Source organism: Leopardus geoffroyi, chromosome A1 (assembly GCF_018350155.1).
Source record: "Leopardus geoffroyi isolate Oge1 chromosome A1, O.geoffroyi_Oge1_pat1.0, whole genome shotgun sequence".
Lineage (NCBI taxonomy): Eukaryota > Metazoa > Chordata > Mammalia > Carnivora > Felidae > Leopardus > Leopardus geoffroyi.
This window is the reverse complement of record NC_059326.1, coordinates 138,357,209-138,383,135: the sequence shown is the minus strand read 5'-3', so window position 1 is coordinate 138,383,135 and position 25,927 is coordinate 138,357,209. Positions and strand designations below refer to the sequence as shown.

Here is a 25,927-nt window from a genome sequence, read left to right as displayed (position 1 = left end):
CAGGACCTGTGGTTATTTTATTACACAAAGTAACTGGTGCCATTTACTAACAAATCAGTTCACAATACCTTCTCCCCTGCATCAGAGACCGCCAGGTCGGTTCCCACACCCTGGGTCCCAGGATCCACATCCCAACAGCCTCTTCCTCCTGTCCTTTCTGTGACTAGTGCTGGAAGCACACCATTGAGACAGAAACAAAAAGGACATCATCAAACAGCAGCCAGCGCACCGGGTTCTTTTGCACGCAGCTGACACGGACTTCGAAATAAGGAACACAAAATCCCACGTACCACATACTCTCATACAAGGTGCTGAAACAATGCAAAGCACAGTGTCCCTGCCCTCGGGGAGCTTACACGCTATTAGATACCAAACTGACAAACGGCAGCAATTATCACCCATCTCTTAATTTTTCTTTTTTGCAGACAGGTGCTCATGTGAGGCTGGGGATACCGAGAGGGGTATATGCTACATCTCACTTTCACTTACTCGGATAAAGCTGCTGGGGAGAAGGAAATTGAAAACAGGCACTGTAGAACAAAAAGCAAGGGCTGGCAGACCCCGGTCGAAGGAGACAGCTCGGTGAAAGGCTCCTCTGCGGCCCGTGTAAGAACAGCAGACCATAAAGAAGGCTTAGAAGGAGTAATCCAACAACAGGAGTGAAATTATCTTTCTGAGCAGCGTGAAGATCGTGAATACTTTATGAGCTCATAGTCCTACCAAAAGGAAGCTGTCCCTATCTCCAAACAACTCTTGAAAAACAATTTCCAAGTGTTTTTTTCTCATAACACTTGTTTAGAATCTAGATTCATAACAGTTGTAAATACTGTGTATTTAACCTATGAAACACAGAAGTATTTCTACACCAGAAATATTTTTAGGTACCAAATACAGATTTCACTCCATCCCTTAGATCTCTGCTGGTACAATTTGATTTCTTTACCGATGTGACCTCAGTTAAAACTTAGACTGTGCCCACCTTACCCTGATTTAAACTAGACTTTCCAAAGCAGTTTCACACCCACCATTTCATTAGAATCATGTCCAGTCAGGGCCCTGGTGAAATATTCACTTTGGGACACTGTTTATCGCACAATGCCATCTTGAAACTTCCTTTCTGATGGAGGAAATGCTTTTTTCGCCTTTTCTAAATGCAAATCCCCAGGACCCCAAAGGCCACTTCTATTACAAAGAATTTTTTGTTTAAGCTGAAACTGCTTCAAATTAAATCAGCTAAAAATTAACTTCATTTTGCCCAAGTCAGTCAATGCTTTTCACTTATAGTGAAGGGACATTCTACAGAAATTTCCACCACTCAAAAAATGGTTCCACTACTTGGTATTATCCTTACTTCTTAGAGAGATACCCAAGATGTTACCAAAGAATTAGCCCTTCTCACACTCTCCCTCCCCACCACCCCATACAAATGAGAACCAGCAATGGGCAAAGAACCCCATGGTGAGCCAAATTATCAGGTGCCTCTGTTTCTTATTCAATTTCAGGTCTCCAGAACTTTTTCAGGAGTAGGTTATAGTGACCCACCTTACTAGGTATATCGAGAACTAAAAATTGAAGGCCTTGCTTGGCGGATGACCTCAGATTGGCATGGGCCTAACTTAGAAGGACCCAGTCCTCCAAGTGAAACAAAGAACTGACCCAGTCAGTTACAGACCCTCATTAAAACCAGTATTTGCCCTGGCCAACCTTATAAAGAGAATCTAAGTCTTCTAGCACCATCCTCCAACCCGGCCCACAAATGACTAGGTCTTTGGGGGTACAGGACCCTATCAACCTGCCCCTGCCTACATGGATCCTAGTATCAGGGCAAATAGTCTAATGGTTTTGACAGATGTCATGGGTGTCCCCGGGCACTCTCCCAAATCCTGGGAGATACAGGTACAGACGGGAGAACAGGGAGGGAAGGTACGGCCATGTGCCTCTGAGCAGCTGCAGGAGCCACGGGGAGCCTCTCCTCTCTGGCTGCCCCTGGGGGGAGGTGGAGAGCAGCAGAGCCCTCCTGGATTTTTAGACGGAACTCCCTCAATGGCATAATGAGTTTTTTTTCTTTTAAAAGGAAATCACCCAGGGCAGTACAACTCCCTTGATGAATCTGGGTTGTGTCAAAATGAAAAACATATGTGCACTTTCTGAAACTAGAAATGCAGGATGGGATAAAGCGAAATTTGAGGGAGCAAGATAATTATTAGTGATTTCAAAAATGGACAGAATTTTAAAACTGTACTGCGTCCGTGTATCTTGATCAACCATGGGATGTCGATAAAGAAATTCAAGGACAATTTAATCCTCTCTCATCTCTAGCTACTGAAGACGTTTTATCTTGTGCATAATAAGGCTGGTGGAAGTAAGGTTTTTATCACCCAAATACAAGGAAAAATAAACCCTCTATGCTCTTCTCTCAGAAAGCTGTAGGGAAGTAAATATTCAGCTTCCGTATAGAACATCATGGGGTTCTGAGAAATCACCTAATTCTCTACATGCTGTCTTTCTGTATTTAAAATATGTGCAACAGGGCTTTTTATAAACGAATTCTGATCTGAACCAAAGCGTATGATGACGCCGATCAAGAATTTTTGGCACTTCTGCCTTTAACCACATCACCAAACCCTGTGTCTGCAGGGAACGTGTTGCAGCCTAGCTTTCTGGCGTATGGCTTCTCAGGTGAGGACGCCTATAGGAGGTTAAGTTCAAGGGTTTGTTCTCTCGTGAACTGCAGAGACCCATTTCCAAACAACCGAAAGTTTAAAAGTTCTTTCAAAACCATATTCCAAATTGTACTCAGTAAGTCAAATCAAAAATGAAGCAGGGTCAGGTTTGGGGAAGGTACAAAGCTTGCCTGGGTATGAGAGCAGTAGAACCCACCAACTATTCTCGAAATCCTTGTCCTGGGAATGCCAGTGCCGTTATCGTACATAAATCAGGCTAGCATATTTATTCTCAGGTTTTCTCGGATTTAAAAAAATACATCAAGTCTCCTCCAAACAGGGACAGAGTCGTTGCCTTCACTTCCTATGACCACTCTACGCTCCAGAGATTGTGTTCAGGCTCACGGCAAAGGCCTGTACTGTCACTTACAAGCTGTAGAAGATCCTGGCACGTCAGGGGGACCCAGCGTATCTGTCAAGGCAGATTCTCCGCAACCTTCCTCGGACGACTGGCGTGCATCGCCCGTCTGTGAGGCCTTCACTGCAACCTGCAGGCTCTCGGCTAACAAGGAGAAAGAAGACAAAATTTAAAAACCAAATACACGTAGTTTAATCTAGACCAAGGGTTGGCAAACTCTTATTTGGCCTGTGTCTATTTTTATACGGCCCAGGAGCTAAAAATGGTTTTTATATTTTAAAGAGTTGTTAAAATACACAATACACGCACACACATGCACCAAAAAGAATGTGTCCCAGAAACCGTACGTGGCCTGCAAAGCCTCAAGTATTTACTATCTGGCTCTTTACAGAAAAAAGTTTGCCAAAAGGCGACCTATACCAATACTTTTAGCATCATTTTATGATAGAGAATTAATAAAAACATGTGCTATATAAAAAAGTCTCAAATTTAACTTTCAGTTACATTAAGTATGCTGAAAAACTTTCTGTAATTCAATTAATTTAAATATGATTTCAGGCATGAACGTTTTAAAACCTACTATTCAGAGAGACTAGCTCTTCTTCAAAACAGAATTTCCCCAACTGTACCTTAAAAAAATGCAGATTTCCAAAATTTACCTAGACCTACTAGATCAGATTCTCCAAGGGAAAAGACAAAGAATTTGCATTTTAAACAAGCACAAAAGGCTGCTCTTAGGATCTGGTAAGACTGGGAAACATTACACCAAGAAAGTGAGGTTTTTATTTATGCTAAATGCTTTCAACTAGCATGTGAATGGTACAGTTTTAAAGGCCCTATAAATATGCCTAAAACATTGTGTCCAGTGTTGGAATTTAGCAAATGCTCATTGAGCACCTACGCTGTTCTAGGGGCTCCTGGGCATGTGATTAACTAATTGGGAGAGTTTGAGAGGGAAAGAGGAAACAGACACTTGCAAGTAACTATATACAAGGTAGCATGTGATCAGTGCTGAGTTCTATCATCCAGTTTATTAGAGTACCATAAAATGCTCCAGGAATGCTAAGGAGCAAAACAGTTGCATTAGCCGGTGGAATTAGGAAGAAGTCACTAAAGGAAATGACAACTGAGTAGAATCTTGAAGGATGAACGGGATTCAAGAGATAGAGACAAAAGAGGAGAAAAGAGAAGAAAAGCCATCCAGTAAAGCAACCACCTAGGGAGACCATTCAAGGTGCATTACTGAACTGTTTTTTATTTTCCCCCCAGAGATAAAGACCTCACCCTGATTAAGAATTCCTGCTAGGGGTTCCTGGGCGGCTCAGTCCATTAAGCATCTGACTCTTGGTTTCAGCTCAGGTCATGATTTCACGGTTCATGAGTTCGGGCCCCACAATGGGCGTTCTTGCTGACCGTGTGGGAACCTGCTTGGGATTCTCTCTCTCCCTTTGTCTCTGCCCCTCCCCCACTCACTCTGTCTCTAAATTAATTGATCAATTAATTAAAAGAATTCCTGCTAGATCTCGGAGTACTGATGAACAGCGACTCAGGGTGGGTCAGGCAGTACCTCAACTGTTTGGTGTTCTCTTAAGCAGCTGGGTCCCCTCCTATTCCCGAGCGCCTACACAACACAGAGGGCCAGATGAATTAAGGCAGAGGCACCTAACAGCAGGCATCGCTCACAGTTCTGATGGCAGGAGAGGTGAAAGCCACCGGCTAAAAATTGAGAGGGGGTGACTTACCCAATAAAGACATTATCAAGGGCCAGAGGGTCACTCAAAAGTACTTGTAGCTTTAATTCTAAAATATACCTTGCATTGATCCACTTCCCTCTACTTCCACTGTCAACAGTCCCAACAACCCCCATCAGCTCCTGTAACTGCCTCCCAACCATCTCTGGCAAACGGGTCTCCCTCACTCTGCTCCCCTGCCGGCAGCCAGCAATCTTCTCCAGACATGTGATCGTGCCACACCCAAGATTAAAAGCCACCAGTAACTTCCCATCAAGCGTGGAATAAGATATTTCTTTAACCAGAGCCTACAAACATCTATCTCTGCTCACCCAGGCAACCTCACCTCATCTACTTCCCTGAGTGCTGCCGCCCTGCCTTCCTTCTTCCCTTGGGCATGCCACGCTCACTCCACACACGAGGGCATTGTACCCACTCGGTCCTTGCCCAGGAGTGGTTCTCCCCCGTATCTCCAGACAGCTGGCTTCTTCTCACCTTTCCGTTCTCATGTCAAAAAAAATCATCCCCTCAAAGAGGTCTTCCCTGGCTTCTTTAACACAGAGCCTTCACCTCACCCCAATCTTATTTTCTTGTGACTTTCTGAAATTACTTTGTTTCCTTAGGTACTGCCTGTCTTCCCCCACTAGAAGTTTTTATTGCCCTCTTTTTTTTTTTTTTTTTATTGAAGTGTCGTTGACAATGTTGTATTAGTTTCAGGTGTCCACCATAGCTAGTCCACAATTCTCTACATTATGCTGCGCTCACCGCAAGTGTAGCTGTCATCTGTCACCATGCAATACCACTGATTAGGTTCCCTAGGCTCTACCTTTTATCCCCGTGATTTCGTCATTCTGTAACTGGGAGCCCGTACCTAACCAGGAGTTATGAAAGGATTACTTCCATCAGCACCACCAACAAAGCACAGGGTCGAGGCTGAATGAATGAATGGATGAATGAACCCATCGGTTGACCCCTCTTCAGACAACCTCTATGCCCTTCTCATGACGTCGGTTTCCTCATCAAATAAAGATGATAGAATGCCCTGATTTCTAAATTCTCTTCCAGAGATAATATTCTGAGACCCTGAGCCAGGGCTTGGCAAGCTTTTTCTGCCAAGGAGCACATTTTAAATAGTTTAGGCTTTGTGGGGCATAGGATCTCTGTTGCAGTTATTCATCTTGTTTTCTCTCTCAAACCTATTGTCCCTGTCACCTCCAAACTATTATCCCTCACCCCCAGACACCTTTTTTTCCTTTAGTTTCATGGCATCCGATTATACCACTCACTACCCCTCCTTGTTGTCACTCATCTACAGACTCCTTGAACAATTTAGCACCTGGTGCAAGTTCTCTCCCTTTCCCCAATGCCACTCTTGTCAGAATTCTCAGGAATTTCAGTTTTATGAACATAGACCTTCCAATACCTTGGCCTCATGTCTCCTTGACTTTCTCATTTCCCCAGTGATCTCATCCCCCACCCTACCTCGGTCAAACCCCCAGTTATATCCTACACTTAAAAATTTTTTTTAAATTAGGTTTCTTTATTTTTGAGGCAGAGACAGAGCGCGAGTGGGGGAGGGTCACAGAGACAGAGGGAGACACAGAATCTGAAACAGGCTCCAGGCTCTGAGCTGTCAGCACAGAGCCCGATGCTGGGGCTCGAACTCACAAACTGTGAGATCGTGACATGAGCCGAAGTCGGACGCTCAACCGAATGAGCCACCCAGGTGCTCCTAGACTTTTTTTTTTTTTTAATGTTTGTTTATTTTTGAGAGAGAGGGAGACAGAAGATCCAAAGCAGACTTCACACTCTCAGTGCAGAGCCCGATGCAGGGCTCAAGCTCATGAAGCATGAGATTATGACCTGAGCCAAAGTCAGACGCTTAACTGACTGAGCCACCCAGGAACCCTCCGGGGGGCTCCTTTTAAAACACACATCAAGTCAATGCGCTACTCAAACCCTCTAATGCTTCCCATGCCCCTCAGAATGAAATACAAACTCCTTACTGACCTCCATCTGGTCCCTGTAATCTGAGCGCTAGTTGGCTCTGACTCATCGGCCACTCACCACCCCTCCCTTCACTCTACCTGCACAGTCCTCCTGGCCATTCCTCAGGCTTGGCACTCACCTGCCTTGGAACCTTTGCATCCTCTGTTCTCTGTGTCTGCAACATTCTTTCCCCAGATGTCTACTTGGCTTTTTCACTTCCCTTATGTCTGCTTACATATCACCTTACCAAAGAGGCCTTTCTTGGTCACTTTAACGCAAAGAGAACCTCCCCACTCGATCTCTCTACTCCCTCTCCTGTTCATCTTTTTTTTTTTTTTTTTTTTTTTAAAGAGGGTTCAGACTTTATGACAATCTACCTTGAAGCAATTGTCCTCCATAGTTTCTCAAATAAGACTGCCTCGTTTTTTATTGAAGTATCATTAACACACCACATCACATTAGTTTCAGGTTTACGGTATAGTGATTCAACAATTCTATACATTACTCACTGCTAAGCACTGGAAGTGTGTTCTTAATCCCCCCTCACCTACTTCCCCCATTCCCCCACCCATCTCCCTTCTGACAACCACCAGTTTGTCCTCTGTATTTAAGAGTCTGTCTTTTTTTTTTTTTTTTTTTTTTTTGTCGTTGTTCGTTTGTTTCCTAAATTCCACATAGGCGTGAAATCACATGGTATTTGTTTTTCTCTGACTTAACTTCACTAAGCATTACACCCTTCCGTCCATCCACGCTGCTGCAAGTGGCCAGATCTCATTCCTTTCTATGGCTAAAATTCTATTCTGTATATGTATGCACATATATGTGTCTTGTTTATCCTGTTTATTCTATTGTGTATATGTATGTGTCTTCTTTATCCATTCATCTAATGAGGGGCGCTTTTTTTCCTTCATAGTACTTGACACGACCCGACACATGTATTTTCTTTTACTTCGCTATTTCTGGAATATGAATTGTAGCACAGTTGAGCCTCTGTCTCATTGCTCTATGCGCTCGGCACCAAGACCACAGCGCTGGGCACACCCAGAAGGTACTCGAACACTTTCTGACCCTGTCAAAGCAAACAGTTTTGGAAGCAGCTTACCTTCTTTCAGTGCCGCTGCCACTAATGAGGATGCCTGGGGAGGCTCTCCTGGGTCAGGCTTAATGAGGAGGTGGGGCTCTAGATGGACATCCTCAAGTCCACTCAATTCTCCGAGCTCAGCATAGATATGCAGCTTCTCCTCCAAATGTGTGCAAATTTGTTGGTCTTGGTTACTGAGGATTTCTATGAAATGGCATTTAGCACAGAAGGTTAGCAGAGGAATACAACAACTGTATGAAAATCCAAGCTAGAAGAACACGATGTTGCTCATCAGTATGGTGTCACAGGTCAAGTACAAGTTGTTGAGCGGGACACAACCGGGTTCAAATCCTAACTCTTCCACTTAGTGACTGTAGCTTTCCATGGAATTTATTGCGCTCGGATGCGTGTTCCTTTCCCCTGCCTCTAATTCCAGAAAGACTTGCAAAACTATTCTTTGTTCAGCTTGTTTTCCACTAAGACTAAACACTAAGCCGAGGAATGAAAATCGAGGTGGGGTGGCAGTGTCCATGATGACCGATACCCGCAAGGGAAAACAATGCAAAGCTACTCAGGCTTCAGTCAGTCTTGCTTAAGACCACACCTACTGGTTTAGGTTTTGGTTTCTCAACATCCAATGTCTTTGATAATCTTGGCATGTACCGTTTTCCTCTGATGTCAATGTATCACGTGATTCTTACGGTTTAAAGGGACCTTCGTCAGCATCTAATCCAGGGGTTCTCAGTCTGCCTCGGTACCAACTGGGCAGAATTTAAAATCCATCCACAACCACCTCCCATAGAGCCCAAGGGAAATGGGTGAGGGTAGGGCCCAGGTATCAGAATTTTTACAAAACTCCCAGAGTAGTTCTGATGTCTAGCCAGAGATGGGAATCACAGAGCTAATCTAATTTCCTCAATTCAAAGACATGCTAACTGATGACCAGAGTTAATGGGTTCCTTGCCCAGAGTCACACAAGTGTGACCTTCCAGTGCTGGGACCTAAAATTACAGCACCAGACGATGACCCCAGGGCGCATCTGTACCAAAACTGCCCTGCCCACAGTTACTGTTCCGTACATGTTACGTGGATAATTATTTCCGAAAATTTGTTATAGATTTTTAAATCACTAAGGAGGAAGGAGGGAGACGGTCCTCTTATTTGAACACTCCTGAAACCCATCTTTTTGTTCTCATAAGTGATGGGTGGGCCTCAGGTTCACGGAATTCATGCTTTAATCATAACCCCCATTCGTGACACCTGGCCTTGCCCAACACCCAAGGCGAACACCACGGCCAGGGAGTCAGAGATGTGTGCACAGTACCTTGACATTGCTGAATTCTGGCCACTCTTGCTTCAGCTTTCCGCCTCTCCTCATCAGATTCACTTGTCCTTCCCCCTTCTTCTTCTGGGCAACTTTAAAAGACAATAGTCAAGACAGACCACTGAAAACCAAATTCAAGGATCTTTCGGTTCATTAGTAAGACATGGGGACTTGAAGGTAGCATTATTCAGAGAAGAAAAATTCAGCATAAAGAGAATTCTTCGTGCCCTCTAGCTGAGATTCTTGGTTTTCTTGCGTATATAAAAGACCTAGCACGTACAACATAGCTCTTCACGTCAGCAGTACAGGATGACTCGAATATTCCAACAAACGCACATACACAAATGCACTCATGTGCTCACACCTCTACGCCCCACGCTATCAACACTAGCATTAGGTCCGACTAAAATAGTAAGTTTTGCTTTCTACTACATTTGGGTACTTTGCAATGGGACAGAGTAGAGGGAGTTGGAGGGGACAGAGGTCGGGGGCCAGCTTGAGTATGGTGCAGTGGAGGTGGAGGAACTTTATAAAACATCACTCAAAACAGATTAATCAAATCACCATTAAGGATGATCATCCTCACCCCCTCCACTTTATAAAAACACTAGTAATGACAAGGAAATTGACTTTGAACACTTAAATCGACCAATCTAAAAAATGTTTATTGAATGATTCTTCAGAATTAGGCACACACAAAAACAAAAAGCATGGCCCCTGCCCTCGAGGAGCTTCCAATCTAATACACATATATACACGAAAAAGGTAGCGGCTACAAGGCAATATATGACAGGCACCAAGTAAATGCTGTAGAGAGCAGGTGTTAAAGAATTCCGGGTAAGGAAGAGACCACTGGAACTGGAGGTCTTCACGAAGGAGGGAAGCCATGAGCTGCACCAGAGATGAGCAGGATTCACACAGGCGGAGGGGAGGTAGGGCTTTACATGCAGGGAGGCGCAGGGAACAAAGCTGCAGATGAGGGGCTATCACAGGCAGGGGCGGGGGCAGGGAGCAGACCAGTCCGGCTGAGGCAAAGTGTTCATGCAGAGGAAACATGGTTAGAATACTTTCCCCAAGTGGACGAGCCCATCCCCTGGCGTATGGACAGAAGGAAAGGTTACCTTTCTACTGCCTGTTGGATTCGTCTCATCCAGTTATTCCGTTCCTCCTTGGAGTTGGTATGAATTTCATACATCTCAGGACCGGCAGATGAAGCACTGATTAGAAACATTCCTCTTTCCTCATTAGCAACTTCTCTAGCAATAAGCTTCTGAAGGGAAATAACTGATGGCTTCTGATCCTACGTGAGATAGGAAGAGGTACAGGTGAAACAGCAACCCACCAAAACTAAGGGTCTCACCAAACACATGAGCTGAAGAAAGCACGAGTGTTAGGCAAATGAGTTCACTTCGACCTTTCAGAAGCTCTGTGGAAGCTGCTCAGATCTCCAATGGCAAGGGTGTGCTGAAGAGAGGATAGGAAGAAAAGGCTAAAGGGGAATGTTTGTCCTTAAGAATGGGTGGCATCAGAGGACACCCTTTTAAAATGCAGAACGATCCGAGTGCTAAGACTATCAAAATGCCACAGTCAGGGATTGAGGGATTTTTCTAGAAGGGCGTGGGATAGAAAATAGCTTATCAAATACCACAAGGAGATGAGAGAGGGTGGACCACCTAAGAGTCCACTGGATTTAGCAGTATTTAGGGTGGTCCTTGAAAGTGAGAGTGGGAAGGAGGAAGCCCGACCTCAGACTCCCTGAGCATAAGCAGGGTCTTCTGCTGTCGAAGTACAGAGCATACCAACTCAACTTCTGTAGTTTGCCCTGCCAATGTCTTCCTCCCACCAACTACCGGAGCCACTGGCAGGCAGGAACGAGTCCGATTCATACTTATATGCCTAGTACATTGTTTGGCATGGTGCAGGCTTTCAATAACTGTCTGCAGAATTGGACTTAGCTGAAGAGGAAGAGAAGCTAAAATTTGGCCTATAAGCCATGATGAAACCACCTCTTCTACCAACATTTATTATGATCTTTCGATGTCCCATTGCTAAGCCCTGGGGATTCAATGATGAGTAAGAGAATAATAACTAACCTGGGTAAGGAACCGTAGCTGAAAGAATAACCAAAAAAAAAAAAAAAAAAAAAAAAAAAAAAATGCCTGCAGGAGATAAACAGTTTTAGGGGGAAGTATGAAGAATCTTCTATGGCTTGCGGCTTCCACCACTGTTCAGAGTTGGTAGCAGAAGGTGGTTTGGCTTCTCCTTCATGGACTGAGCAACATCTTTACCCAGAACATGCCACTATATCTCTCATGGCCGACTCCTTAGTGCTGACCTGTCTGCTTTCCCAGCATCACACGGCTATACCACATCTAAAGTTGTGTGCAGGGTGTGCCCACAGTATCTCTTCATCTCATTCTTTTTTATTTTTCCCCAAATGTTTATTTATTTATTTTGAGAGAAAGACAAAGAACACACATAGTGGGGGAGAGGGAGAAAGAAACAGAGATAGAGAGAGAAATGGTGGGGGGGGGGGGGCAGGGAGAATTCCAAGCAGGCTCCACACTGTCACCACAGAGCCCAGTGCAGATCTTAGTCTCATGAACCGTGAGATCATGACCTGAGCCAAATTAAGAGCTGGATGCTTAACTGACTGAGCCACCCAGGTGCCCCCCATTCTTCTTAGAGCAGCAAAAAAACAAAAACAAAAACCAACAACTTTTTGAATAATGCCCTCTCTAATTAGGGAGAGCGCCTGAACACTGTTAATATCCTTCGTTAAATAATGGAAATACGACCAAAGACCTTATTTGCTTTCCTTCCTTCAATGCACGGGGTTAGGTTCCTCAGCTTTCAAGGTAAATGGCCTCTGCATATAAAAGGCAGAGTAAGGGGGTGCCTGGGTGGCTCAGTCGGTAAAGCGGCCGACTTCGGCTCAGGTCATGATCTCGCATTTTGTGAGTTCAAGCCCCACGTCGGGCTCTGGGCTGACAGCTCAGAGCCTGGAGCCTGTTTCAGATTCCGTGTCTCCCTCTCTCTGACCCTCCCCCATTCATGCTCTGTCTCTCTCTCTGTCTCAAAAGTAAATAAATGTGAAAAAAAATTTTTTTTTAAAAAAATAAAAGGCAGAGTAGGTTTCAATAGCAGAAGACATTAGCAAGAATGAAATTATCTGAACCAATTGGTTAGCATTGCATAAGGAGGGGAGGTGGTAAGGTCAGGTAATTTTAAAATGAAAAACAGGTAAGCAGGTAGAAGGTACCATTAACTGAATGACCCATCAGACCAGGAAGCATCGTTATTTGTATTAATCACACATGAACACTAGAGATGATTGAGAATTCAAATTAAATCTCTAGGAATGGAAGTAACAGGTCTGCCTTAGAGAGAGATGTTAAAAATAGGTGATGCCAATTCCTAACCCAGCCTGCAGAAATGTTCTCTTTGTGCCTCAGCATTTTAAAACCACATTTTAAACAGTCTCCAACTTTTAAAATCTGAGGGATTCCCCATGTTTTAAACCTGCAGATTTGTGGGTTCTTGGAAAAAGCAGACTGGCAATCCTGGGCTCATGGATTCATTTAAACACACTGATTCATTTAAACACCTCTGGGACACAGGTCACGTTCTCACCAGTTCACTACAGTCTCCACCACTCACTATGGGATCCTTGATCCCAAGCCCCCTCTCAGTTTACACCTGGGTGTTGCCTGCCAATCCCCGCAGGCAGGCTGACCGCCTCTGCCATAAAGGAAGAGGAAAAGGAGTTGCTACCGTTAGCCCTGGTATCACACCCCCCTCCACGTGTGATTCCATGAACTGTCTGATTCCACAAGTAATTCCCATCGAAATCCCACTGTGGTAACAAGATCTTAGCGTTGCTGCCTATTTTGAAGTTGCACATTACCAGGCTCACTTTGTATTTTTAATTGCTCACTTTGAAATTACCTTCTGTAATATTCAAGAGATCCTCCTAGACTCAGTACTCAGTCATCTAGGATTTAACGAACATCTTTATGTTTTCCTATTCATTTCATAGATTTAGGCCCTACTCCCATTTCCAGCTGAGTTCTCTTTAAAAACAAAATTTCTTCTAGGGACACTACTCCATTCTTCTGCTATTTTCAGCTACTTATCATCTGGCCATTTCCAAATTCGTCATGTCTTTTGTAACATGTAGCAAGTGAAGCGTTTACTAAAGAAGTTTTTCTACCAGTACAAAGAGCAGAGAAACTCACCCACAGGTATTAGCAGGAAGCTAGCTTCTTACAATACCAAGGTGAGAACTAGGAAATCCGAACATTTGTATAACCTTAGCTAATACAGCAACTCCCTCAAGGTGTTAGCCAGAAGATATTTAAGACACAAGGGCTATGTCAACTAAATGTGTATGATGCAACTCAAAAGCATATGTTGTAACAGCACAGTGCCCTTGACCGCTTACACATAATGCCTTCTCTTATGCTGACATTGACAAGGGCTTGGTTGACCTTTAGGAAAGCCACTATGTGTCAGGCTAGCATCTCCGTGAAACAGCATCGGTATCATCTTACTGTTGTCTGTAGTCAAACACCTTCTACCAAAAGGGGCGAAGGTGTGGCTGCCTTCATTCTGGATTTGGTGGACTTTATTCCTAACACCCCACTTAATGGCAAATGTGGTCTAAAGCTGGCACAGCTAACTCTTCAAGAGGTCGCACAGGAGGGACAAATCCACAGTTCAAGTCCTACTATCAGGTGAGCATCACAACTTGATCTGAATCTATATGCTATGTTATCCTAGAAAAGAAGAGGGTTATCTTTATGCCGCATCTGAGCTTTGACCTGTCGGCAGGTCATTTGGCCTGTATGGACACTGTTAATATCCTTCGTTAAATAATGGAAATACGACCAAAGACCTTATTTGCTTTCCTTCCTTCAATGCACGGGGTTAGGTTCTCTTATGATCTGCTTCTCTTTCAGCTCTTTAGTTTTGAACAACTTTTGTTTCTATAAAGGTGTAGAATGAATTTTTCTCTTCTACCATGGTCCTCACCTCCCACAGGACAAGCCAAATGGTTTCACCTTCCCACTTACTTTCTCTCTGTTCAGAGCACCCCAAATAATAGCATAGAGAGGTTGCTACACAAATCAGTAGGTTGTCATGAAATCTGCAATATATACAGTTCAAATGCATCAGGGCCATGGGGACTTGCTTAAGATTTCTTGCTATTTTCTGCAGTAGCTTTGTGAAACAATCTCTGACCTTTATACAACCTGGCCTCAGGGTGCCGATGAGAGCAATGTGCCAAACAGGGGGAAGGAGGCTATTGGGCCAAGGTGACAAGCACAGATGGGTAGGTGAGGCACTCCACCAGCCTCTTCCTCCCCCAAATCCACCACTGACTGAGCAGGCAGGCTTCTTTGTTTTCTCTGAACGGCCTAACAGAAACTTCACTAAGCCTTGAATTTGCTAAAACTGGTTAGAATTGATGATATCTACGAGTGGTACCCAAATGTCCTATTCCTCAATGGGTGATAAATATGAACCATTTTAGAGAGCCACCATTACAATGCCCACACTGGTACTGCATCTCGGATTCTTTCCTTTAACAGGGCCTGATGCTCCTTAATGCTGACAGAGTTAATTGAGGACATCTTTCTTCTTAAAGGGAGTCATTCAGACCACAAGATGCTGCATAAAAAATGTTATAAAATACTGGTTTTACTTTTAGTCTAACTCTGTGCCAGCAATGAAATTAATATAGCACACAATAAAGATTAATGTTGTCTGAATAATCGTAGTAATTGGTGGTCATTATAGTAGAAACAATGAAGAAGCTTCTTTCAAGTTTAGATACCGCAATGGTGTTCTCTTGTTTGGCAGGAGGAACAACATGACAGTTATGAACTGGGATGGCAATGGGTACACTAGGGACTGACCAATGGAAACAGAACAAGAGTCCAGAAGAAACCCACCATTCCCAGCATTAACATTTGAGTGGCTGGGAAGGCATGGTGGGAAAGATCTGGAAGAAATGCCAAGATAGCCAGATGATAGAGGGTCACCTGAGGGGCTTAGGATAGTGCCTGTCCACCAACCAGCACCAAAGTACTTGAATACTTTTACATTTGTTTAATAAGTGAATCAACCTTTTAAAATATGCATCACACGGCCATATACTTACAACAGCTGCAAAGATGTATTTCTGGTCTTTTTCTTGTAGAAAGAGCAGCACATCAGTTAGGAGGAGAGCCAGGATATCTTCAAAGGAAAGATATCACTAGTATTAATGAAGCTAACCACAGTTCAAATGCCTTTATCCAATACTCTTATTTCATGGTTGAAACTTAAATAAACTTATTAAAAATAGACTAACATTTAGTCTAAGTATGGAACTTCTATAAAAATGCCCGCACTATGGCAGCCAAAGATGAACTTTACAGACAACTTAGATTCGCTGTGTTTATGCATCCAGGTTTGTATCACTATAGGTAGAGCTAAATCTCCAGCAAAACGGAATACTGTAGTATTCAGATGGGAAAAAAAGTATCCAATGAACAAAAGTTCTAATAGAATGGAGTAAGTGGTTACCTTTAGAAAAAGAAGCTTAACTATAACTGTTGGAGCGCAGTTTCTGCCTTGAATTAGGTGTACAAGTCTGCTGTCTTGCTCCATCTAGACCTGAGCGAGTTTGTGATCTTCTATTTCCACAAATTGTTCACGGGAACTCATCTTCTCTAGCCCACTCAACCTCCTAACAGAGTTATCCAACTGCTGATTCAGTGAAATGACCAAGAGCAAAGGACTTACTGCGACGTGATCTACAGACTGGTTAATGTTTTCGTTTGGTTAATGTTCAAATTGTGATTAACGTGTGGTTGCAACATTGTGGACCAAAAAATCCCATCTCAGTCGTTAGATGCAAACACCATGAAAACCTGATAATCCTCCCAAGGGTTGCCTTTGAGTAACTAGACCCTTTGAATAACCTCTTCCTCTTACTTCTTACCTGAGCAAGTTACTAAGATAAACTAAAAACAGGGATAACAGACCAGGGGTTCCTAACCCTGGCTGCACAGCAGACTCACCTGGGAGCACTTAAGCACCCCTACACTTGGACTTCATCCCCAGACCGATAAAATCGGAATCTCTGGGAGAAGACTCGAACATCAGTAATTTTTTTTAAGCTCCCAAGGTGATTCTATCACATGCGATCAGGGTGGAGCCAGCCTGCATCAGGCAAGATGGTACCTACAGAATCAGACCTTCAGAATCTGAATAAGCGGTTTTAGAGTCTAACTAGATTAATAGGGTCAGATTAATGCCAGTAAATGGCAAACAGAAGCACTGAGGAAGAGTTTGCACCACTGCCAGCATGGGTATTTCTGCATCTTTTTACTCAGTAAGAAAGATGACATTCAGAGCTCATGTTTCCCCTCGATGGCATGACAGCCCCCGGCTGGCCTGGCGCACAGACGCTAAATGTACAGTCAGACTGCCTCGTTTTCAACACACTGCATGTACCTGACGACTATTTCCATGCCAGCCATTAGCAGGATTCTCAGTGCCTTTGATTCAAACGTTCCAAACTGCAAACTCATAAAATATTTATGAAGGCTTTTGCCTGGGGCAGCACACGCCCCCCAAAGATTCGTGGCATTTGCCTAGTGAAGTTGACGACTGGATCCCACAGGGATCCTTCCACGTCCCAGGGGGTCTGTGTGCATCTGCCACCTCGGGACCACTTTTCCTTTTGAAAACCTGTCCTGTTACATGAGTAACATATGTGAAAGAAGAAAAACAGGTCTGCTGGAGCCCCAATACCTTTGAAACGACCTGTGGCAGTTTTCCAGTAAACAAGGCCATCATGTAACAGAGTCCTTTCTTTACTTATCAGTGCTTGCTTCCTAAACACATGGCCATTTTTGAGCTTTGTGTAGGTTTTGTTTTCGATCTTACTCAAGATCTCAAGCCATTTTTGGTTTTTCTCATACTCGCTGACTTTTAAATCCACAGCAGCAATCACGTCTTTAATTAAGCACAGAGCTTTGCACAAGTCTTTATGTTCTTCACTTCTTTCTGCGTGGGAAAAAGAAAGAACACTATAAAATTAGCCATTGTGCTGAGGAAGACAGTTTTTTGTGTGTTAAATGCAATTAAAATCATACAAGTGGCAAAAATCACACGATGAAAACACTGGATTAAGTTCAGATGCTTTATTATCAGTCTGTACCCTTCCTCCCAAAAAGAACTGTTAAACGATGTACTTATCAGATATGCTTAACCCGAAACACTGTAAGATGTCTGAGTTCTAGAGACTGCTATGACCTTCCCCAAGAACAATGAATGTGTTAAGATACTAACCTTGGCTTTCTTTCCACCTTTCCAGACACAGGTAATCAAATAACCCCTTCACCGAATCTCTTACAATTTAACCAGGCTGCAGGCCCAAATTAGAATCCTTTCAAGACAGAGTGATTTGAACAACAGGGTGATATGAACAGGCCCCAGACTCATTTGCCTTCCTGGATCCCTCCCCCTCCATAAAAAATATTCAATATTATATTTTAGAACTGCATTAGCATCAAGATGCATGTATTAATAAAATATATTTTAACACTTTCAACCTAAAAAAATGGCATAAAAACACTGTGCTTAGTGGGTCGAAGTTAGTAGGTCAGGCACAGTAATCATCGATTCCAGTTGTTATTCTTTGAAACACTGGCCATCTGCTCTTATCTCTAAGTTATCTTATGAAAAAACTCTGGAGGAGTTTCTGGAACAGGATCCTAGGACTCCAGATGAAACTGGATTTAACAATTTTCTTATTTGATGACAAAGAACACCCGGTTAATGTTTATTGAGGTCAGTAGAAGTGAAAGTTTCAGGAGGTCAGAAGGTGCTGGAAGGAGAGAAGGAAAACTGGCTGAGAGCACGAAAGCCTAGAAAGAACAGAAATAAACACACAGAAATAGCAGTCACGTGAGAGGAGAACAAGTCCTCAAACAGTCTAAACGTTTCCAGGTTCTAAATGTCCTAGATATACCAAGGGTTTTTGTTTTTGTTTTTTTTTTTGTTTTTTTTTTTCAGAAAACCAACCAACAGATCCTGACAGGGCTCTTCAACAAGGACGATACTTTCTTTCTCACTGTCTGAAAGTATCGTCTTTCCCACACTTACCAACCACTAAGCAGCCCCTCCCCCGCAAAATATGCTTCTCTCTAAAGAACCTATTTTATAAATATGAAAGGTGAGTAAAGAAAAGCAAAGTTGAGTTATAAGGTAACAGGTAAGGCCAAGAAAAGGCTCAGTCATTTGACCAGGAGGGACAAATTCCTGCCCTGTAATGGCGGGCTACATGAAGTGAAGCAGCATGGGCCTCTCTTGGAGTCTTGTCAGAATGATTCCTTGGGCTTCACCTCAGACCTAACTGAGGCAGAATGTGCACGCAAACAAGATATGCAGGAAAGGACTCTGCCTAATGAAGTGTGAGAAGCACAGCCATAATAGAGCCACACGAACCAACGTTCCCAGAAGCCAGAGAGAGGATGGGCCACTGGGGGGTCTGACCTAAGGAAGCAGTGTCCATTCGGTCACTATGACGGCTATACCTGAAAAGCCGTAAGTCACACTCATCATTTCTGACACACAGTAGGTAATGACTGTTAATCACTCTACCAAGAACGTGGCACGGGGTGATTCTTGGAGTAGTGATAGCTGACCTAACACAATCTGACAGATTTTAGTGTCTGACACACCGTATTAAAACTTTACACTTTATACGAACATCATACCAATGGAAAGCCTCAGGTGTGTTTTCATTATTTTTGCGGAGAACAACATTTATGAGGCTTTTCTCTTCACACTGTTCTTGTATTTCCCTTCATGTTAAATTACGCGGAGTGGTAAAAATGGGATCAAGGAATAGCTGCCCCCATTCCAGCGTGAACTTAGTCCTTAACGTGGCCGAAAAAAAGGAAACACTAACTCATGCTTTCCTACTCGCCAACACTGCTTCCCTCCCCCTGCCCCAAAAGGATGTTAGACATTCACATTTTTAGACAGGGTACTTAAGATCTCATTACGGTTTTCATCAGCAACAAGTCCATCAATCATAACTAAGGTAATAAAAACAGCTTCCACTCTGTTTACACCAGGCTCTGCACTGGGCATTTTATGCAACCATCTCATTTAACCATCACAACAATTCCCTAAGGATTATAAGTCTCACTTGGTAGTGGAGAAAAACGAGGCTCATTTAACAAACATGCCCAACTAATGACCTGCTAAACCAAGGATATTCAATGGCAATGCAAGTTTACATAATTCCAAACCCCAGTGTTAGTTAGCCTACAATGCTACCATCCAAAGAATAATTTACTCAAGATCAATAAGCTAGCTTGAAGAACAGGAATTTTTATGTACTCATCCATTGCTTTGGTATGTTTGCATTTATTGATAACCTATTCTGTACCAGTCACTACACTAGCATTGAAGAAGGTGTTAGAAGGAGAGGAGAAAAGAACCAGATAGACACAATCCTTCTAGATGCCTTAAGGAGCTTATGGCCCAGCCATATACATTATTAGCCTCTTAAAGGATGCCCAGATGTTGCCCCCTGGGATGTGATGATTTGACAGAGTGGGGAAAAGAAAAAAAGCTCCCTCATGAATTGTTCTCATTCTAATAATTCACTGCTTGGAAGGCTTGACATTTGGTGATAGGATCAATGGCATATAGCTCATGAGACTTACTGGTAAGCGAAGAGGAAGATGAGGAAGGAAAGGTATTATGAAGATGTGGATGTAGGGAAATTGAAGAAGGAATAGGCAGAGTTGAAGTATGAAGAATGCTGCGTAGCTCGGGCTGCTTGGAGGAATTCAGAAGATTGCCCAGGCTACATTATAAAAGATAACTTCTCAAAATGGACCCAAAACTCAAGGCTCTACAAGTTTTTCCCTAACAAACAGGTTTCATGAATCACAGGCCACAAGCATTTATATCCTTTGGCAATACCTCAGCTATGTTTAAAATTAATGCAAGAGGCAAATGTTTACCCTGGAACTTATTACTCACCCTTTGTGTACTGCAAAATCCTTTCCACCAGGACAGGGTATTTTGTGATACGCTGAGTGACTAGCAGAATGCATTCTGGGATTCCTCGGCGTCGCGCCAAAAGGTTACTATTTCGAAGCTTAAAAATATATATGTATACGTTTTTATAGACACAAACTATTTTCTTTTTACGTCTGAGTGTAACAAAACCAAGAATCTGCAACTGTATCATTTTATTCAGATACAGTGTAATATGTATGATCATTCATTAAAACTTGATTAATTGCCATTAAATCATATACTTTGTCATTAATTTCAATAACCTAATTCTTCAAGCTTAAGGAGTTTCAAGTTACTCTGATGTATTTGTAGTTAAATTCCAAAATTAAGCACATGCCAGGAAGTGTTAAGATTTATGAAGAGTAAAAGTTCTGGAAAATATTCACAAGTCAAAGTCACATTTTGAGTGTGAGTTTACAGTTAAATATTTGTTTTTCTAAACAATCATCCTCTACATTGGTTATTATTCATCACGGCACTTACAGTTCCCTCTAATCAGGGCAACTTTGTTCCTAAAAATTTTATGCTGTTAAGTTTTCAAGTTCTCAAAACAAATGTACAGTGGGGCAGGGGAGGGGGGAAAGGGGGAGAATCTGGTAGCATTCTTAAAATGGTAGAAAAAAAATGCAGAATCCATGGAACTCTAAAGGACAAATTTCTTCAACAAATAAATTGGACACCAAAAAATAAATAATTAAGGGGATGGGGAACATTCAAATTAAAACAGATTTAAAAGCTACAATTCCAATACACAATATGGCAACTTTAATCAGATTCTCACTTAAGCAATCCAATTTCATGAGATTCTTAGGGAATCTGACCAGCTGTCTGAAGATATTAAAGAATAATTGTTAACCTATTAGCTGTGATAGTACCATTGTAATTTTTAAAAGATGCATTGTTTAGAGATACATATTACATACATGTGAAATTATATGATGTTCTGGATTTACTTCAAATTAATCCAGCAGGAGTGGGGTGAATACTATGTTTTTACTAAGGTTCTTCTGATTTATAACTTGTCAGGACAGGAAATAGCTTCCCAGGATATTACAAAGGTGGTCAGAAGCTTGGAGGACACATTACTAATATAAAATACAAAAGGAAATGTTTTGGGAGAAATATTTCACAAAGACAGAAAAACAGACCTTCCACCTTTGCCACAAACCTATCACTTTCTTCTCTTTCCCCTGAAAAACAGCATCTAGATGTGAAACTTGTTAAGGTCATATAACAAGCAAGCATCAACTACTTCCCATGCTGGTTTTCCACTTTGTAATAGCTTTAAAATACTTGCCTTAATAAAATTCTGAAACTTTTTATTTTGTTGGAGTTCTTTAAAGAGGCTAACGGCTTCTTTGTGATGGCTACAGAATTCTCCATATACTTTCTTCATTTTATTTGCATTTTCTTCTGAAAACTGAGAAGAGTGACATTTCAGTGATGGTTTACAAATTTAATTAGTTATCAACACTAAAAACAACATGCAACTTCCAAGTATTTCAATATATTCTTGGCAAATAAAGAATAAATATGAAATTTCTGAACACAGTCCCTTCTTTTCCCCACTTTTTACATTAAACTAAAACAAAGTTGTCAAGAGGTAAGGGGAAGACACCAACCTACCATGGTTTTACTGTTTTAAACATTTGTTATTTTTATTCTTTTTGAGCTGTTTGTGCAACTTTATCATTTGAACCTATTGTTGTTGGGGTTTTTTTGGGTTTGTTTTGTTTTGTTTTTTGTTTACTTTTCTAGGCTGAAGAAACGCTATGTGGGGCACCTGGGTCGCTCAGTCGGTTAAGGTCCAACTTCAGCTCAGGTCATGATCTCACGGCTCGTGGGTTCGAGCCCCGTGTTGGGCTCTGTGCTGACAGCTCAGAGCCTGGAGCCTGCTCTGGATTCTGTGTCTCCCTCTCTCTCTGCCCCTCCCCTGCTCGTGCTTGCTCACTCTCTCTCTTCAAAAATAAACAAATATTTTTAAAATAAAAAAAAAATAAAAAAGAAAGAAAAGCTATGTGGCAATATTTGCCTCTGGAAGGTTTGACCTCTCACAGGTTGACACTGACATAGGTGAACTGATCATGTCCATGGATTCAGTCCTCAGTTGGGAATTTGATTTTTGTCAGCACATCACAAATGGGCCCAGAGGCAGGTGAAAGGGAAAGATGAATAATCAGAATGCCAATTTATTAACTGATGGACCAAAGTAGAGATGTGGGCTGGGTATTTCAATAAGCTCAATTTGTGGAAACATCTCTGGAGAAAAATCTACATGGTAACCATATTAGAATCATAAGGGAACAAACTGAATTACCTGAATGCCAGTGTTTCAGACTTTGACACATTCAGGATTACAGCAACAGAAACCAGAAAACACCTCACTCCGTAACCCCAGGAAAGCACTTCAAATTTACATCACCATCTCTGATGTCTTCATCTTTCCTTATAGTTTTATCTATGCTTGAGGCCAGTATCTCAAGAGATCTTTAAATTAACTACAATTGCTCAAAATAAATAAATAAATAAATAAATAAATAAATAAATAAATAAATAAAACTTAAGTACAAATCTAACAAGATACATACAGGCCTCATATGCTGAAAATTATACAGTGCTAGTAAAAAAAAAAATCAAAGAAGATGTAAATCAATGGAGGGAGAGAGATACCATATTCATAGACTGGGAGCCTCAAGATAGTAAAGACATCATTTTTCCCAAATTGATATACAAGTTTAATGCAATCCTCGTTAGAATCCCAGCAAGTTTTTAAATACAGACAAGATTATTCTAGAATTTATAGAAAAAAAGAATAGCTAAAAACAATTTTGAAAAAGAATTAAGTAGAAGGACTCAGTCAACCCAATTTCAAGATTGATTATATAGCTACAAGAATTAAGACTATGTGAAATAATGGACACATAGATCAATGGAACAGAATAGGAACCCAAAATGCCCAATGGAATTTTGACAGGGGAGCAAAGGCAATTCAATGAAGGAAGGATGGCTCTTCTAACAAAGGGGGAAAAGCATTGGGGGAAATGGACATCCAGAGACTAAAAACAAGAAGTGAATCTTGACCTGTGTCTCATATTCTAAACAAAAATTAACTCAAAATGGACTACAGACTTAAATGTAAAACATAAAACTGTAAAACTTTTAGAAAAAAAAAATGGGAGAAAATCTTTTGAGATCTCAGTCTAGACAAAAAGTTCTTAGATTTGACACCAAAAGCATGACCCTTGCAAGGAAAAACCGAAATAATGGACTTCATCAAACTCAGAAAATGAGAAAATAAGTTACAGACTTCATGTCTGCAAATCACATACCTGACAGATGACTAGCAGCTAGACTACATAAAGAAACTGCAATATTCAATAGTAAGAAAACAAACAATCCCATTAGAAAACGGGCAAAAGACAGGAGCCAACCTTTCATCAAAGAGGATATACACAGGGCAGATAAGGACATGAAAGATGTTTAACATCATCAGCTATGGGGGAATTATAACTTAAACCACGATGACTTATCATTACATATCTTTCAGGATAGGTAAAATTAAAAAAAATAGTAACACCACCAAGTACTAGTGAGAATGCAGAAAAACTGGATTATTGTACATTGTTTACAGGGATGTACAATAATACAATCACTCTGAAAAACAGTTGGCAGTTTCTTACAAAATTAAGCATGCAACCACCCTGCAAGTCATGAATTGGGACCCCAGACATTTATCCCAGAGAACTGAAAAACTTAAGTTTGCACACAAATCTGTACATGAATGTTTAAAACAGCTTTACTTCTGGGGCACCTGGGTGGCTCAGACAGGTAAGCATCCAACTCTTGATTTCGGCTCAGGTCAAGATCTCACAGTTCACGAGTTTGAGCCCTGCATTGGGCTCTGCACTGAGAGCTCGGGGCCTGCTTGGGATTCTCTCTCACCTCTCTCTGTTACCCTCCCCTGCTCACAGTCGCTCTTTCTCGCTCTCAGAATAAACATTAAAAAAAATTTTTTTTAAAACCAGCTTTACTTCTAATAGCCAAGGACTAGAAATAGCCAGATGTCCTTCTACAAGTGAGTGATTAAACACACGTGGTATTTCCATACCACAGACTACTACTCAACAATAAAAAGGAATGAACTACTGAACTACCCAGCCACCTAGATGATTCTTTTTTAATTGGCTGAAAGAAGCCAATCCAAGGGAGATTACATAGTACATATGTAATTTATATGTAACACACATGTAATTTATCTAACATTACTGAAATGACAAAATTACAGAAATAGAGATTAGTTGTTGCCAGCAATTAAGGAGGTGGGCGCAGGAGGGAAGTAGGTGTGGCTATAAAGTAGCCAGACAAGCAAGTACTTGTGATGATGGAAATGGTCTGTGACTTGATTGAATCATTGTCAGTATCCTGATTACGATACTATAATTTTGCAAGATGTTAGCATCGGGGAAAAATAATTTAAAAAATTAAATATTTTGATTTTTTTAAAAAAATTGTTTGCATGTTTATTTATTTTTGAAGGAGAGAGAGAGACAGAGTGCAAGCTGGGGAGGGGCAGAGAGAGGGAGACACAGAATCCGAAGCAGGCTCCAGGCTCTGAGCTGGCAGCACAGAGCTCAATGTGGAGCCTCCAACTCACAAATCATGAGATCATGACCTCAGCTGAAGCCAGATGCTTAACCAACTGAAAGAGCCACGTAGGCACCCCCAAAATTAAAAAATTTTAAATGCCAAATCCCAGGTCCCACCCCAAACCTATCAAAACAAAACCACTAGGGTGTTGGAACACAGAAGTCTTCATTTTTAACAGGCTTCAGGAGATTCTTATGTACCTGAAGTTGGCAAACTATGGCTTGATATCAACCATGTTCCTCATACTCATCATTTCGAACCAACACCAACATTTCCACTGACTCAATTAGCATCACAGTCCAATCTAGCCTCCTGAATAAGGTTCTCCATGGCTAAAAAGTGAGGGATTCCTTTGAAGTCTTCTCTCCTACATCCCTTAAACAGCTAATGCTTCCTTGGTTCCCACACCCGCATCCCTTGTCTGAGGATGTAGCTAATGTGCTCCCTCGGGAAACAACTTTTTACGGTACTGGGAGGAGACCCCTTGCCACCCCCACTATGCATGCCAACAACAGAAATGCCAAAGGAGGCTTAACACCCTTTTCTCTGAATAACCAAGAATCTCTCCCCGAAGGAGAAGGGTGCACTTCATCCAAAAGCAGCACACCAGGCTCTTCCTATGTGACAGCCAACTTCCCAAACCTCGTTCTCAATGTCAGTCCTGCTTACACACACGATTAAATAAAAACAGAATGGGTAGAGATATAAAACATGGTAACTACAAACGTAAGAACAAAAGTGCTCTAAATGAGAATTTAAAAATACAGCATTTCTATCAAGAAAAGAGATCGAGGGGCGCCTGGGTGGCGCAGTCGGTTAGGCGTCCGACTTCAGCCAGGTCACGATCTCGCGGTCCGTGAGTTCGAGCCCCGCGTCGGGCTCTGGGCTGATGGCTCAGAGCCTGGAGCCTGTTTCCGATTCTGTGTCTCCCTCTCTCTCTGCCCCTCCCCCGTTCATGCTCTGTCTCTCTCTGTCCCA

General features: G+C 42.1%; 1 protein-coding gene across 5 annotated transcripts in view; it reads right to left on the bottom strand.

Moving 5' to 3' along the window:
* The window catches only part of ARHGEF28 (Rho guanine nucleotide exchange factor 28), a 308,676-nt gene that overhangs the window by 38,980 nt on the left and 243,769 nt on the right, over positions 1–25,927 (bottom strand). For all 5 annotated transcript variants that reach the window (XM_045495406.1, XM_045495400.1, XM_045495414.1 and 2 more), the window contains 9 exons: positions 21,600–21,722; positions 20,264–20,381; positions 17,012–17,266; positions 15,372–15,448; positions 10,327–10,505; positions 9,206–9,297; positions 7,903–8,085; positions 3,094–3,225; positions 69–169 (listed from right to left, as the gene is read on the bottom strand). In XM_045495406.1, coding sequence (XP_045351362.1) covers positions 69–169; positions 3,094–3,225; positions 7,903–8,085; positions 9,206–9,297; positions 10,327–10,505; positions 15,372–15,448; positions 17,012–17,266; positions 20,264–20,381; positions 21,600–21,722 — 1,260 coding nt within the window. The remainder of the gene's footprint in view (positions 1–68; positions 170–3,093; positions 3,226–7,902; positions 8,086–9,205; positions 9,298–10,326; positions 10,506–15,371; positions 15,449–17,011; positions 17,267–20,263; positions 20,382–21,599; positions 21,723–25,927) is intronic.